This window comes from the organism of the source record quoted next, unplaced genomic scaffold (genome assembly GCF_019419815.1).
Source record: "Pyrus x bretschneideri cultivar Hongxiangsu unplaced genomic scaffold, Pyrus_bretschneideri_v1 Contig6, whole genome shotgun sequence".
NCBI lineage: Eukaryota > Viridiplantae > Streptophyta > Magnoliopsida > Rosales > Rosaceae > Pyrus > Pyrus x bretschneideri.
Genome location: NW_025999798.1, coordinates 9,108,704 through 9,124,869, shown reverse-complemented (window position 1 = coordinate 9,124,869; position 16,166 = coordinate 9,108,704). Strand labels below are relative to the sequence as shown.

General features: G+C 40.2%; 3 protein-coding genes across 4 annotated transcripts; all 3 read left to right on the top strand.

Annotated features, from left to right (window-relative positions):
- The first annotated feature begins 658 nt into the window (after positions 1–658).
- LOC103943568 (peptide methionine sulfoxide reductase B5-like) lies at positions 659–2,232 on the top strand. Its single transcript, XM_009353874.3, has 3 exons — positions 659–818; positions 1,640–1,796; positions 1,901–2,232. Exons 1-3 carry the CDS (start codon positions 709–711, stop codon positions 2,054–2,056), a joined length of 423 nt encoding a protein of 140 aa, XP_009352149.2. The 5' UTR covers positions 659–708; the 3' UTR covers positions 2,057–2,232.
- A 553-nt stretch (positions 2,233–2,785) lies between these two features.
- On the top strand, positions 2,786–5,162 carry LOC103929069 (F-box protein At3g07870). Of its 2 annotated transcripts, none has more exons than XM_048572397.1 (3): positions 2,786–4,101; positions 4,576–4,756; positions 4,863–5,162. In XM_048572397.1, exons 1-3 carry the CDS (start codon positions 2,846–2,848, stop codon positions 4,980–4,982), a joined length of 1,557 nt encoding a protein of 518 aa, XP_048428354.1. In that variant the 5' UTR covers positions 2,786–2,845; the 3' UTR covers positions 4,983–5,162. The 2 variants fall into 2 exon arrangements, with proteins under 2 accessions (XP_048428354.1, XP_018498445.2); XM_018642929.2 differs by having other exon boundaries at positions 4,848–5,162.
- Positions 5,163–5,436: 274 nt separating this feature from the next.
- On the top strand, positions 5,437–6,369 carry LOC125471490 (F-box protein At3g07870-like). Its single transcript, XM_048571928.1, has 2 exons — positions 5,437–5,541; positions 5,884–6,369. Exons 1-2 carry the CDS (start codon positions 5,437–5,439, stop codon positions 6,367–6,369), a joined length of 591 nt encoding a protein of 196 aa, XP_048427885.1.
- The last annotated feature ends 9,797 nt before the right edge of the window (positions 6,370–16,166 follow it).

The window sequence follows — 16,166 nt, the reverse complement described above, 5'->3', positions numbered from 1 at the left end:
TCGAAAAATGATAATGAGAGATACTAGTCACACATTTTTTTATGCTATAACTTTTTTTAATTTATTTGATCAAACGATTAAAAAAAAAATGAGAAATAAGAAAAATGTGACTAACATCACCTTTTAATAATTAACCAATTTACTCAGTTATAAAATTTAATAATTAAATTTTTTTTCTCACCATGCACCTAAACATTTGTAACGTATTCGTTTACTTAACTTTTGTTAATTTTTTTTCAAAATTAAAGAAGTAATATTTAATATGAAAGTTAATTAGAGTTATGTGAAAGAACACATGATAAATGATTAGTTATACGGTGAGTATACACCATAATTTAAAGAGAACTTTAATGAAAAGCTACCGGTACTGTTCATTTTAACGAAAACCATATTTTTACACTAAAAAATCAATCCTGATACTATTTACGTTATTTTTTATTTTATCATTTTCGTTAAAATTCAAAATTTTAAAAAATTTTCTCATTAATTTTTCTTAATTTAAAAAATAAGAAAAAATAATCTTTATTATGATATTTAGTGTACTGTCAACGAAAATCCTCGACTAATTAGGAATCTTCGGGAGATGCTCTAACAGAGGATATGGTTGATTTTGCGTCCATGTTCAATATTAGAATTTCCACATAAGTCTATTCAAAAGTTTTCCAAGAAAACGTATCGACCAAAAAAAACAGCGAGGAGAGTGAAGACATGGCTGCACCTACACCTGCACCGCCAGGTTCAGTTCAGAAAACTGAGGAAGAATGGCGGGCTGTTCTCTCCCCGGAACAGTTCAGGATTCTGCGCGAGAAAGGAACTGAGTAATTCCTTTCTCTTTTCTTGATCTGCCTGTTCCTATTTCTAATTTTGGTCATCATATTTTATACTATGATCAATTTAGATATGTCTCAATTCTCATGTGGTATTTGGAATTTGATGGGTTCTGTCTTTTCTCTGGATTTTGTGATTAGTCTGGTCGATTGAAGAAATTTATGGATTTTGTTGTTCTTGGATGGTATATTCAATATTTTTTTTTTAAATCTTCTGTTTCTCTGATAATTTTTTTGTATTTTTGATAATATAACTCATAAAACATGTTGTCATTTACAAGATTGTATAACATATTCGAAGTCTAACAATTTGTTAGCCACAAAAAATATAGCATCTGTGATGAATTGGCAGAAGAACACCCATGAAGTGCTTTAGGGTTTACTTGCTTACTAATGGTATTTAACTGTTTTTAAGTCTGCTTGCAAAACTAAGGCTATTTGATAACCATTTCGTTTTCAGTTTTTAGTTTTTATGTTCGTTTTTGTTAACACGTTGAAGACCTTTTTGTCTTCCATTAAGATTTAGAAAAATTCCCAATCTAGGCCCTTCCAGCAGTAATTGAACTAAAATCGAGAATCATCGAGTTGTCAAACTTCTGAAAGATACAAAATTTTGCGAAATCTCCAAATTTACCCTACTTCTTGTGTATATAATATGTATAGAATTAGATTTCGGAGGAAATTACTCCAGTTACCAATTTAATACATGTTATCTAATCCCTTCGCCTTGAGTACAATGTTGGGGAGATATTAGTATCTGCACAATGTGTGAATTGATTAAGTTAGACTTGCTTACGGTTGGAGTTATGCAGGCCAAAATTCACTGGGGAATATGACAAGGTTTTTGAAGAAGGGGTTTACAAATGTGCTGGTTGTGGAACACCGCTTTATAAGTCAACTACCAAGTTTGATTCCGGATGCGGTTGGCCTGCATTCTACGAGGGTCTGCCTGGTGCCATAAACCGATCGGTGTGTTCCTGTTGCTGATAATACAAATGTTGTTTGTTTTTGTTTTTAGCTAATGCATTTTACTGACATTGGATGTAACTGAAACAACTATGTACGTACTTCAGCCTGACCCAGATGGGAGGAGAACTGAGATCACATGTGCAGCTTGCGGCGGTCACTTGGGGCATGTTTTTAAAGGGGAAGGGCACAAGGTGCCGACAGATGAACGCCACTGTGTCAACAGCGTTTCCATCAAGCTTGTTCCTGAAATGTCTGCATGATGAGGTCTTTTGGATCGTTGTCACAACAGATCTAGCTGCTTTCTTACGCTTAAACCTTAACGTGATTTCTGCCGTGTATGAAGAGAACACAAAGATTGTTAATCTGAATGTTGTGTTTGTGAGTCTGTTATGATATTTTATTATAGCTGAAGGGCCAATAAAACCTCTTTGTTTTAGTTTCTTGTTTCATGGATGAATTTTTCCTGCCTATTCCAGCAACAACATTGGATTGTGTTAAACGTGATTTTTCTTCAGCAGCTACAGGCACCGAGTGCCTGTAGGGACCGTAGAATCGGTCTCAAAGTGCTCCAAGTTCAAGCAATTATTTGATGGGAAATTTGGAAGACAAACTTTTTAGAATTCGTCTTCTGTGATTAGAGATATAGCCACTCGAGGCCGATTAAGTTGTCCTCGAGTTCCCCTCGAGCATTTCATCGTGAAAATTATTCTTCGACGCCAGTTCATCGTGAAAATTATTCGGTTATAAAGTCTTCGGAGGTTGTCATCATCCCTCATCAAGCTGCTTTTACTCTGTGCAATAGTGGAAATAAGTATTGTCTTTGCATTACCGCGTGAATTATAAAAAAGAGTGTTGTCTTTGCACCATCGCGTAAATTTGAACCCGTTTGACTTCCTTATCTAACAAACAAACAAACAAAAATTGCTGACCCAAAACTCTAGTGTCTTGACTAGTCCAACTGGTACAAGTGAACGAGAAGGACACCGGTCCAACTTCTAACCTTCGCGGCCAATTGCCTTCTCATTTCCCTCCGCCGCCGGAAATAAAAGATGCCGAGAGGAAGGAAAGGGCAGAACCCCACGAATCCAAAAAAAAGAGCAGCAGCAGCAGATACACCAGAGCCGCCAACGACCAACAACCACCAACAAGAACGACGGCAATGGCAGCAGCCCAGACTTCCCTCCAAATTTCAACTCCTCCAGCGGTCTATAGTCATGGACATCCTCTCAAGGCTCCCCATCCAAGCCCTCTTCGACTGCAGGTGCGTTTGCAAATCCTGGCTTACTCTAATTTCCGACCCGCAATTTTCCCTTCTCTGCACTTCACGATCCCCCATTGGCATACTGATCAAGACTTTTCCCCCCAAAAGCATAACAAGAAGGCTCGATTTTACCCAGATTGAGGAATCCTCCGGTTCTCGCTTTCGCTACGAAAAACTGAGGTTTACCCCCAAATTTAGCCTGCCCATTTCTGAATTTAATCTGATAAACTCTTGCAATGGTTTAGTTTGCTTGTCCGGACCCGAAAGAGGGGACCTTTTGTATGTCTGCAATCCAATTTTGGGTGAGTTCATCACCGTGCCACGGAGCGATAGGGCTAGGCCTAATTTTACCTCTGTTGGACTTGGATTTAGTGTTGGGACTAGTGAGTATAAGGTGTTGCAAACGTTTGTTCCGTTGACTAAACCGATCAGCAATGATAAGTGCAGCTATGAGGCTGAGATATACACCATTGGTAAGGGGGTTTGGAGAAGCATTGGAACTGCTTCTGGGAGCCTTGGCTGTCAGTTGCCCTTCAATGCTTATCTTCATGGAGCTCTGCATTGGGTTTCTCGCGGTAGCGATGTTTCTGAGCTGATAAATTCCTTCAACTTTGAAAGGGAACAGTTTCAGGCAGTTGCCCCACCTAGCTACTTTGGACCGCTGGAGAAGCAATTTTCAGACTGTTTGAAGTTGGGAGTGTTGGAAGGTTGTCTTGTTTTGTGTGTGTTTGGGGACGATTCTAGTAAATTTGTTATGTGGGTTATGAAGGAGTATGGTATCCGAGAGACTTGGACTAAAACTCTTGTTATCGAAAACTTGTATCCGAGAGAACTTAGTTGCGATTTGTATGAACCCATGGTGTTTTTGAGAAATGGGGAAATTGTAATGTCTTACAATGATTGGGCTGTGGTTTGCTATAACCAGAAAAGGACGAGTCTCAGAGAAACTAGAATTACTCAGACCCGAAATCAGTTTCATGCAATTGGTTACTGTCCATGCTTTGTTTCACTCTATAATGTTTCAAGGGCAGAGGAGGTGAAGAGGTACTGCAATTTTTCTTCACTTATACATGCATAGATTTAATTGCATTTTTCGGTTACAAGTTTACAACTTCTTATTTGCTTTCAGTTTGTGGAAGTTGATGTGTATGTTCGGAAATACGATCCAGGCCTTGAATATTTGAAAATATGGAAATCTATCGCAACTTAACTTCTGTCAATATCTCTGCATTTTGAATTGTTTTGATATGACTCCAATCTCTATCGCCGACCAGTACTCTTCAGGCGGTTTATGACAGAGCCTTTTGTTATGTGTTTTGTTCATTTTCTTTTGTTAAATTCGAGATGATCTTTTTTTTTTTTTTCACATATCAAAACATAGTGGCAATGGTTATCAGCAAAAGCAGAACTATTGTACTCCATAAATTTGTACGATACATGGATGTTTAGGGAGGAGTCTGAGACGTTTGTCGGGAATTATATCAACTCATTTTGGCATGCTTACTATATGATATGCAGGGTGCAAGGCTGTAGGAAACGTGACAATCTTCCTGCTGAAGAGAGTTCTGATCTTCCTCGTGAAGGGAGTTATGATTCTGCCTCTGAGATGCAACACCACAAGTCTACAAAACTTAACTTGGGCCGTGCCTGGCCTTCCTTCGAAGCAAGTCTTCCAACAAGCACGAATTCCTCTGCGAACGTGAGTCCTCATAGTTCATCAGTCTATTTTCTTAGCGATCACATTTTGTTTTCTCGAATCCATCTGATGGTTGTTACTGTGTCTTTCCTAGACAATCTCTTTTCAGCCGGATTTCACTTGGAGGGCAGGGGCTCCGTGTGCTCTATGCAATGAGCACTTGGGTTATGTTTTCAGCGGTAATGGGTTCCCGATGTGTCTACGATGCTCCAGCACTGGTTCCTCTTGAAAATTCTTCAGGATAACTCCGCCTCCATCGATGAAAATGGCAGTCATAACTTGCTTTGTTAAATACTTTTGTTAATGTAAGTTCATTGCTACTAACTTGTATGTAATTGTTTGACTCAGAAGGTTTCTTTTGAGTTTTAACTTAATTTCCCGACAAACGCAAAGAAGTCATGTTGAAGGCCATGCCCTATTGGGCCTATTCTAATCATCCGGGCCCAGCCCAGTTTTTATCCAATTTTTGGCGCCTTTTCCGCAGACCAAAATTGGATTTCACGCGGGAAAATTTGCCGCCAAAATCTCTTCCTTCGTGATTTTCCGGGTTTTCCATAAATTCGCTTCTCCTTCTCTTTCAAACTCTCCAATTTCCTTCAGAAACCTAAAACCCACAAAATGAATCATAGGAAAAGAGTGGCAATCACGCCGCTGATCGGCGGCGAAGCACGATTAGGAGAAGAATGGCCGCAACCCGAAGGACCTCTTTGCAAATTTCATCAACTCCCACAGGCTTTAGTCTTGGAAATTTTCTCAAGGCTCAACTTCAAGACCCTCTCCAACTGCAGGTTCGTTTGCAAACCCTGGCTTTCACTAATTACCGACCCGCTATGCTCCCATCTCTGCCTCTGGAGATCGCCCACTCCCGGCATCTTGATCAAGACCACACCCCCTAAAACCAAATCAAGGAAACTGGATTATACCTGGATAGAGGAACTCGCCGATTCTCATTTGGGGATCGAGAAAATGAGCTTTACCCTAAAAAATAGCCTGCCCATTTCCGATTTTAAGGTGATAAACTCGTGCAACGGTTTGCCTTGTTTGTCTGGACCTGGAAAATATGGTCCCTTGTATGTGTGCAACCCAATTTTGGGCGAATACATCGCTTTTCCGCCTGCTAATAATGGTAGGCAGTCTGGAATTTTGTTGGACTTGGTTTTAGTGCGGCGACGAATGAGTACAAGGTGTTGCAAACATTTTATCCTGAGTGTGAATCGTCCTCACCTGACAACTTATATGAGACTGAGATATCCACCATTGGTACGGGAGTTTGCAGAAGCATTGAGAATGCACCTTGGGACTATGTTTGCTTATCATTCAATGTGTTTCTGCACGGAGCTCTTCACTGGGTTTCCGAGAGTACTAGGTATTCACAGTTTAGGGAGAAGGAATTTGCAGATTGTTTGAAGTTGGGAGTGGTGGGAGATTGTCTCTTCGTATGCGTGTATGGTGACGATCCTAGACAATTTGACATGTGGGTTATGAAAGAGTATGGTGTCCAGGACTCCTGGACTAAAACTCTTGTGGTCGAAAAATTGTATCTGAGGGAACGCAGCTGTGACCTGTATGAACCACTGATATTTTTAAGCAATGGGGAAATCCTGATTGAAAGATAGTAATTATAAACTCAACTCAATGAATAGAGTGAGCATTCGTGCATTCATATTTATAGGATTACAAGTCATACATATGTAGAACTAGGATTACAAGTAGGTGAATCAGGACAAAACATGATCTGCAGCAAGCGGTGAGGATTCCGTGTTGGACTGGGAGTTCGTGTTAGACTGGAAGTCTATTTGTGCAACAGTCATAGACTGAGTTGGAGTCGGTTTATCACTCCCCCGCAAACGTACAGGGAGGTCACGAACTGGAAGTTTGGACAGCAAGGATGCAAAACGAACTGCAGACAATCCCTTGGTAAGAAGATCAGCCAGCTGATCCGTGGAGGAGACATAGCAAACGATGAGCTCGTGACGAGTTACCTTTTCCCGAACATAGTGATAGTCAACTTCGACATGCCGCATGCGCTGGTGGTGAACTGGATTGGAAGCTACGGAAATGGCACTAATGTTGTCGCACCAGAGGCGGGGCGGAGCAAGAGGGAGATGAAGCTCTCGAAACAAGGTGCGATACCAAGAGAGAGCAGCGGCTGTGTAGGCAAGCTGTCGATATTCAGCTTCTGTACTGGAGCGTGAGACACCACGTTGCTTCTTGGAGCTCCACGAGATGAGGTTATCACCAAGGAATATACAGTAACCACCAGTAGAACGGCGATCGTCCGGATCACCAGCATAGTCCGCATCAGCATAGGCAGTGAGCTGAAGGGAACTCGAGCGATAAACAATCCCATGTTTTGGAGTAGCTTTAAGATAACGGAGGATGCGTTTAACCGCAACCCAATGTGTCGTTGTGGGCTTATGCATAAACTGACAAACCTGGTTAACGGCAAAGGCAATATCAGGACGAGTGAAGAGAAGATACTGCAAGGCACCCACAATGCTACGAAACTCGGTGATATCAGACAATGGGTCGCCATCAGAGAGACTGAGGCGTCGGCCACTAATTGCTGGGGTCGAAATGGGCTTGCATTCCAGCATGTTGGTGCGTTGGAGAAGATCAGTGATATACTTTGTCTGAGTAAGATGAAGGCCCGTGCTAGTACGATGAACCTCCATACCTAAGAAATAATGAAGTGGTCCAAGATCCTTCATTGAAAATAATGTGCCCAACTGATGAATCAAACGAGTGATATGGTCCATGCTATTGCCAGTAAGAAGAATGTCATCCACATAAATTAACAAGTAAATAACCACGGAACCATCAAAGAAAGTAAACAATGAGGAATCTGCATGAGAAGATACAAAACCCAAATTTTCCAAGTGATTGGAAAAACATTGAAACCATGCACGAGGAGCTTGTTTAAGACCGTATAAAGAACGTTGCAACTTGCACACATGAGATGGACGTTGAGGATCAATGAATCCCGGTGGTTGCCGCATATAGACCTCTTCATTCAAAGAACCATGAAGGAACGCATTTTGGACATCAAGTTGTCGAAGAGGCCAATTGAAATGAATAGCAATGGAGAGAATTAACCGAATAGTCGCATGATTGACAACAGGACTAAATGTCTCAGCATAGTCTAAACCCTCTTGTTGATGAAACCCGTTAGCTACTAACCGTGCCTTGTAACGCTCAAGTGAGCCATCAGAACGTCGCTTGATTTTATATACCCACTTATTTGGAAGAATATTCATAGTGGGTTGAAACGGAACCAAAGTCCAAGTGCCATTATGTTGTAAAGCATTGAATTCGTCAACCATCGCCTTTCGCCATTCGGAATCTTTATTAGCCTGACTAAAACATGTAGGCTCAACCAAGGCATTAGTAACAGTAGCAACATAAGTATATTTGGGATTAGGTTTGCAAATACCACTTTTGCCTCGAGTGACCATAGAATGGGACACGGCACTTACCTCGGGAGTAGATGAAACCAATGGGGCGGGTGTGACTGGTGGCAGGTTTGATGTAGGGACTGTTTCAGGAGAAGAACTGGAGGGCACGGTAGAGAGTGATGCAGGTAGGACATGAGGCTGAGAAGGTTTGGGGCGTGGGGATCGGCGAGTGTATACTTGAAGTGGGCGTTGGGTAGAAGGCTGAGGTGGGGTAGACACGGCTGGAGTAATAGGATGAGGTGGGTGCGGGAAGGAGTGGATGGCAGTAGTAGGTGTTTTGGAAGGGCCAATCTCGAGAACGGGATCCACAAACGAGGAGAGTGGTGATGACGAAGTAACAATGGAGTCTTGATATGGAAAACTGTTCTCATCAAACACAACATGGCGAGAAAGAAAGACACGTCCCGTAGTGGGATCCAAACATCTATAACCTTGATGATTTAATGAATATCCTAAGAAAACACACCGTTTTGAACGAAATTGTAATTTGTTAGTATTATAAGGACGCAAGTAGGGATAACAGGCACAACCAAAAACTTTGAAAAACAGATAATGAGGAGGTTTGTGAAATATTTTTTCATAAGGAGACATATGGTGTAAAAGACGAGTGGGCAAACGGTTAATGATATAATTAGCAGTATGAAAAGCTTCGGCCCAATACGAAGTAGGTAAACCAGATTGGGCTAAAAGAGTAAGCCCAGTCTCGACTAAATGACGATGTTTACGCTCGGCTAATCCGTTTTGTTCAGGGTGATGAGGACATGTAAGACGATGTAAAATACCATGGTCATGTAAAAACGTACTAAGGGCCTTATTAACAAATTCCCCACCACCATCGGTTTGAAAAGCTTTAATCTTAATAGTGAACATATTTTCAACCAAATTTTTAAAAGTAACAAATGTAGGAAAAACGTCAGATTTTGCACGTAATGGATAAAGCCAAGTATAACGAGAAAAATCATCCACAAACACCACATAATATTTAAAGCCAGAAACAGATAAAGAGGGTGAAGTCCAAACATCGGAATGAATTAACGCTAAAGGAGAAGAAGACACAGATGTAGACAAAGAAAAGGGTAATTTATGACTTTTTCCGAGGGGACAAAATTGACAAAATTTATTTTGAAACGAGCCTTGAATGGGCAATTTATTTGCAGAAATTAAATGTTTTAAAATTGAAAACGAAGGATGACCTAATCTACTATGCCACAAGGCATCAGTTACACGTTCACCTAAGAAAGCAAAAACACCATGGGTTTGATGAGATGGGCGATTAGAACACGGGTAGAGTCCATTGTTACTCCGGCCTTGTAAAAGGATCCTCCCCGTCCGTGAATCCTGCACACGATAAAAATGGGGATGTAAAGTAAAGAAGCAGTTATTATCATCCGAAAAACGGTTCAAAGAAATCACATTAGTGGAGGCTTGGGGACAATAGAGGGTGTTAGGCAAACGAAAAGAAGCATATTTAGTTTGAAGGTACGAGTCACCAATTTTTGAGATGTTCAAACCTGGACCACCATTCACACCACGAATTTGATCGGTGCCATGATACTCACGAGGATTTTGGAGATGGTTGACATCATTGGTTATGTGAGAATTTGCGCCGGAGTCAAAAAGCCATTGCTGGACAGAGGGTGCAGCGGCGGGAGCACGGGAAGAGGGTGCAGCGGTGTAGGCTTGAAGACGAGAGGAGGGAACCCGACCTTCGTAGGACATATTGAGACGATTGAAGCAATCAATAGCCGAGTGCCCAAAGCGTTGACAAATCTGACATTGAATACGCCCAGAGGAGGAAAAAACAGGCAAGGATCCAGGAGATGTGCTGGAGCCAGGGGCTGGACCAAGAAGGCCATTGTAGGAAGAAGAGGACCCGCGGGAAGGGGCTGCAGAGGTGGTAGAACCGGAGTCATGAGCAGCCAAATTTTGGCGTGAGAAGTTACCAGCACCACCACGGGAGAAGCTTCCACCACGTCCACCACGAAAAGAATTACCACGGCCACGGAAGCCACTGCGACCGCCACGGACAGCAGCAAAAGCAGAGGTGCCGCTATCAGAGGGAAGAGAAAAGGCGTTGTAACGTTGCTCGGCACTCAGTAATAAGGCTTCCAATGAATTGTAGGTGATGGGAGTGTCACGAGCCTGTGCGGAAGCAACAGTGGTCTCATATTGTGGACCTACTTTACTCATAATAATGGCAACTAAGTCAGATTCAGAGACGGGGGCGCCAGAAAGAGCAAGGTTGTCGGCGATGGCGTTGACGTTGTCGAGATAGTCAGCAATAGAAAGATTACCACGAGCAGTATTCATCAATTCTGTACGCATTTGGATAATACGATTTTGAGACGTAGAAGCATACCGTTCTTGAAGAGACGACCAGGCAGAAGCCGAATCAATTTTGTTGACGATTGTAGCAAGAACCTTGGGAGTAAGGGAACTCGTAATCCAAGAAAGGATCATCTGATCAGTCTGTATCCATTCAGCATATACTGGATTGACCTTGTCAGTGAGTTTACCATTGTCATCAAGAAGAAAAGCAGATGGGCAGTGATTTTCACCAGTAACATAAGATAGTAAGTTGCGGCTGCGCAGCAAGGGAAGGAACTGAGCACGCCAGAGAGGGTAGTTGTTGCGGTCGAGCTTGATGGTGAGAAAATTCATGACAGAGGGAGCAGCAGTAGCAGACGAAGAAGACGCCATAACTGTAGAAGACGGAGAGAAAAGAAAAAAATTATAATATGAACCTTTGTCGTGAGACGCTGGCTCTTGATACCATGAAAGATAGTAATTATAAACTCAACTCAATGAATAGAGTGAGCATTCGTGCATTCATATTTATAGGATTACAAGTCATACATATGTAGAACTAGGATTACAAGTAGGTGAATCAGGACAAAACATGATCTGCAGCAAGCGGTGCAGCAAGCGGTGAGGATTCCGTGTTGGACTGGGAGTTCGTGTTAGACTGGAAGTCTATTTGTGCAACAGTCATAGACTGAGTTGGAGTCGGTTTATCACTGATGTCGTACAATGATTGGATTGTGGTTTGTTACGATCCAAATAGAAAGAATCTGAGGGAAACTAGAATTGCTCGAACTCAGTCAGATTTTCGTGCATATGCTTACAGTCCAAGCTTTGTTTCTCTGTATTTTGCTTCAAAAGGAGAGGAGGTGAAAAGGTACTGTAATCGTTCCTAAGAGATTTGCATGCCTAGATTTAGCTGCATTTCTCTGTTAACTTTTAGTTCTGGTTTTTAATTGCGGAAGTTGATGTTTTGTAGATTGTATTGCATTTTAAAACATATAGATCTTAAGTTCTTCGATTATATCTCTCCAAATTTTGAGGAGGCGGTAGTGTGTAATAGATAGATGATAAGCTTTTAACGTACGTAAACTCCAGTTAAAAATGACAAACGGTTAGTACTATAGTATCTGTGTGTGTGTCTAATTTCTTGATGAATTACAGAGCAATGTAGAGCCTTTCTGTTTCTTTAATTGAATTATCTCATTTGTGCTACAGTAATCGCGAAACACTTCTTTAAGAAGTTTAATGGATTTGAGACTAAAACGACGTAGTCTATTGCCTTCCCTAAAACACATGTTAACTTACGCGTAACATGTTGAAAATATGCTTGCCACTTGCTGATGCTACGGTAATTGGCTATTGATTCATTGAAATGGGAAAGAAATTCTCTACTAATTTACTTTTTATTTTTAAGTATGAATATTACAGTGTGCGTGAGTTTTCCAAAGGAGCCAAGAAATTCTCTACTAATTTACTTTTTCCTGAATCATGATCACTATATGATATGCAGGGTAGGCACAGCTAAGAAACTACTCAACAAGCGGTTAGCTGAAGGGGGTTCTGATTGCGCCGGTTCTAGCATGCCACCCCACAAGTCCACCAAACAGAACTCCAGTTCTAGCATTCCCCTGTGAGTTGTCATAGCTCACATAGATCTAATTCTTACGCGTGTTTGTTCTTACATCACTTTCTGTTTCTTGAACTATCTATTTTATGTTGCTACTCTCTTGGTTTGCCAATTTTTCATTTTCTATTTCAGCCGGATTTGAATACTAGGCCTTGGACTGCATGATTTCTGCAGAGATTCGTCAACAAAGCTTCGATGCAAAAGCAAAGTTACCTTCTGTTCCTCAGCAAAGACCAAAAAGGCTTCTTTTCGTTATTTAGGCACGCATCTATAGACTGGAGAGGAGCATCATTGAAACCTTTTGTCACATCTGTTTATAAAAAGTGGTCTAAGAAGTTGATCTTCCTAACATTTTTTTCTTGTCTAAATGCTAATCACAACCCTCTTATTATTTTCTGTGCATTGTTTTTTCTGTTAATCTCTTTAATTGAAATTCCTTTTTTATTAGGAGTTGCGGTCGGCTATAACATCACTGTGTATTAATTTATGTGAACTTAAAAAAACCACAAGACATACGCACATCACCTGTTTGTAGTTTACGGAAATTTGAGTGAATTTGTAACGCTATGCGAGGAAAAATATCTCTCCTTACTGTGCACTGCACATATATACCTTCCGCAGGCTTTAGTCACGGACAATCTCTCAAGGCTCTATGTCAAGACCGTCTTCAACTGCAGGTGCGTGAACAAAGAGTGGCTTTCGATAATTTCTGACCATCAGTTTACTCATCTCCGAGCTTCAAGATCACCTGCAGGCGTCTTGATCAAGTCATATGCCCTGCTAATAACATCAAATAAAGTTTATTTCATCCAATTAGAACAATGTTTTGGCTCCGATTTTCGGCATGAAAGGCCTTTTCCTAGCGCCACAAATTCTTCTGTGAGTTGTCACAGCTCATACATCAATCTATTTCTTGCGTCCGTTCGTTCTTACATCACTTTCTGTTTTCTTGATCTTATTTCTGTTGCTACTTTCTCCGTTTGCCAATTTTTGTTTGCTATTTCAGCCGGATTTGAATTCGAGAACTGGACCTACATGATTTCTCCATGAGATTTGTCGACGATGCTTCGATGCAAAGGCATTCACCTTCTGTCCTCAGCAAAGACCAAAAATGTAATTTAGCCATGCTTCTATAGACCAGAGGGCAGCGTGATCAGGCCCGTCCCAAAGCATGCTGGTGCCTAAGACAAAAATGAAATGGCGCATTCCTAATTAAGTTATCTTCATATGATTTTTTTTCTTTTTTCTTTTCACAACAATATAAATTTGAAGTACATCAGATCCAATTTATGAGAATAAGAGATTCGTTTTTCGTCTTTCTAGAATACGATGAATGATGAAATTCTAAGATCATCTTCAACCCTTAGAGTAAAATCTAACATTTTTAGCCCTGAAAATTTAGGTTTTAATTTGGCTTTTATGCTCTAACGGCTTAAATTTTTTAGTCCGAAGTTATTAAAAAATAAATTTGGGCTAATTTTTTTTATGTAATTGAAAAAATAATAATAATTATGTATACTATCATAATTTAATTTCATGAACATTTTAACCTAAAAAATATTTAGATTCCAACAAATATTAAAAAATCACTAAATTTAGGTGAATTTTGAATTAAATAATTTTTTGAATTTTTTTAAGGTTTAGGGTTGTTGGATCAGAAAAAAGAGTTGTTGGGCTCATTGTTGCGATCGACAAGAGGGGGACATGCCCACATGGGTGGGGTTCGCCTGGTGCGTGCCAACGCATCCGAGCGTGGGTCTTGGGCTACTGGGCTTCACATCCCGTTTTCCACACTTACATGTGGACTCCACTGCTAACCTTTGCCTAAATCTGGCCTTTTTTTTTTTTTTTTTAATATATATATATATATATATATATATATATATATATAAAAGTTTTAAGACTCAACTCCATTTTAGAACAACGGTTGTAATGATTTTTTTTTTTTTTTTTTTTTGGGGTTTTTTGTTTTTTTGGGGTTGGGGGGGGGGGGGGGGGGGGGAAGGAATAGAAGGGGTAGAACTTACTCCAAGGGTTAAGATAAAGGTAAATATGAGGTTTAATTTAAAGTGGGACTCAAGGCACATGCCTTGTTTGCCATATGAGGCCTACTTTAAAGTGAGACCTAAGGTGCATGCCTTGTTTGCCTTGCTTATGGACCGCATCCGAATGTGTTTGAAGTCTATATCTTTTGTTATAAATCTTTTAATTCATGTCCAAATGCTAATTACAACCCTCTAATTATTTTATGAGCATTGGATTTGTGGCTAATCTTTTTAATATGGTTAATTACAAGTCCAAAGTCCAAACCAAGGGGAATATTTTGTTTTTAATTGGACTCTCTTAAAAATTGTGAGATCAGTTTTAAATGCATTTTTAGGATGTGAATCAAATTACTTTGTGTTCAAGTTGAGAAACAATTTACAAACCCTAGTCCTCCTTTTCATTAGGATCACGTTTACTACAAGAATCTGGTTTTCCATCAATTACTGACACACTTCGCATTCCGTTGAATTGAGTGTGAGATTAGAAAAATTCTTTGAGTGAAACTCTTCAAATCTAGCAGATTATATCATCCATTTTGTATGTGCGCAAAGATTCTTACTCCGCGTTCAGTGGTGTGCGATCAAAAGGAGACAAAAAACTGCTTGCTTGCTTCAAAAATTGTACTGCATCGTGTTGGTAAGGTATGTGTATTGCGCGGCTCCCCACCAGGTTTGAATAACGTATGTGCTTCTTTTTCTGATTAAAAAAAAAAAAAAAAAAAAAAAGAAGCAGCTTTTTGCCGGAGGTTTTTTTTTTTCCCATGTGTTGGTGACTTCCGGCATAAAAGCGTTTTCTGCTCTTCTCTTTCTTATGTTCATTTATATTACTGGTGTCTTGCATTAATCCTGTTGTCTGTGTTGTATTTAAATCAATTCACAAAGCACGTTTATGGATTGGTTCACTGTCATCTAAGTTTGTTTAGCCCATCCATCTACGATCTTCAACTTATAAAACCATATTTTTGAAAACTCACTTAACTTATGCACATCATCTGTTATATATATAGTTTTGTGTCAACTTTATAATACCGTGTTGGTATGTCACATGGTTTATGAGATTATGAGTAACGAATTTCAGTGAAATTGTAACATCATGTCGATTATGTGACAAAAAATATTACTCCTTATAAGGATCACCCTAACTGTGTAGTGTGTACTATACATATATACCGCCATTGATTCTCTAACGTCTCTACAATTTGAGACAAAAGAAAAGAAATGCCATGAAGCCAAGGAAAAGAGTGGCAAAGATAGCAGCAATTGCAACCAAGAGAAAGGGGATCCTGGCAAATTTGAACAACTTCCGCAGACTTTAGTCACGGACATTTTCTCAAGGCTCTCTGTCAAGACAGTTTTCAACTGCAGGTGTGTTTGCAAAGAGTGGCTTTCTATAATTTCTGACCTTCAATTTATTCATTTCCATGCTTCAAGATCACCCAACGGCATCTTGATCAAGGACTATCCCCCACATAGAAGATCAAAGAATGCTTGTTTCACCCATGTAGACCAATGTGTTGGCTCTGATTTTCGGCTTGAGAAAATTAGGTTTCCCTTGGTTGCCCTCAGGAGTTTTGTTATTATTTACCGTTCAATGCTTTTCTCTATGGAGCTCTTCATTCGCTTCGCCGCGAGTGCTGCGTTTCTGATCTTATACTTTTAACTTCCTCAGAGAACAATTCGGATCACTATCCCCCACATGGAGATTGTCTCCATTTATGTATGATTGGGGTTGATTCTCTCAAATTGGTCATGTGGGCTATGAAAGAGTACGGTGTTCAAGAGTCTTCGACAAAAATCATTGTTTTTGAAAGCTTGTGTAAGTATCACAGGGATCTAAGCTGGCATTCGTATGAACCGATTATGTTTCTAGATAATGGTGAAATACTGCTGTTTTTCAACAATAGGGATGTGCTTTGTTATAATCAAGAAAGTAAGAGCTTCAGGGAGATACCAATTCAAGCGACTACATCGCCCTTTTTAGC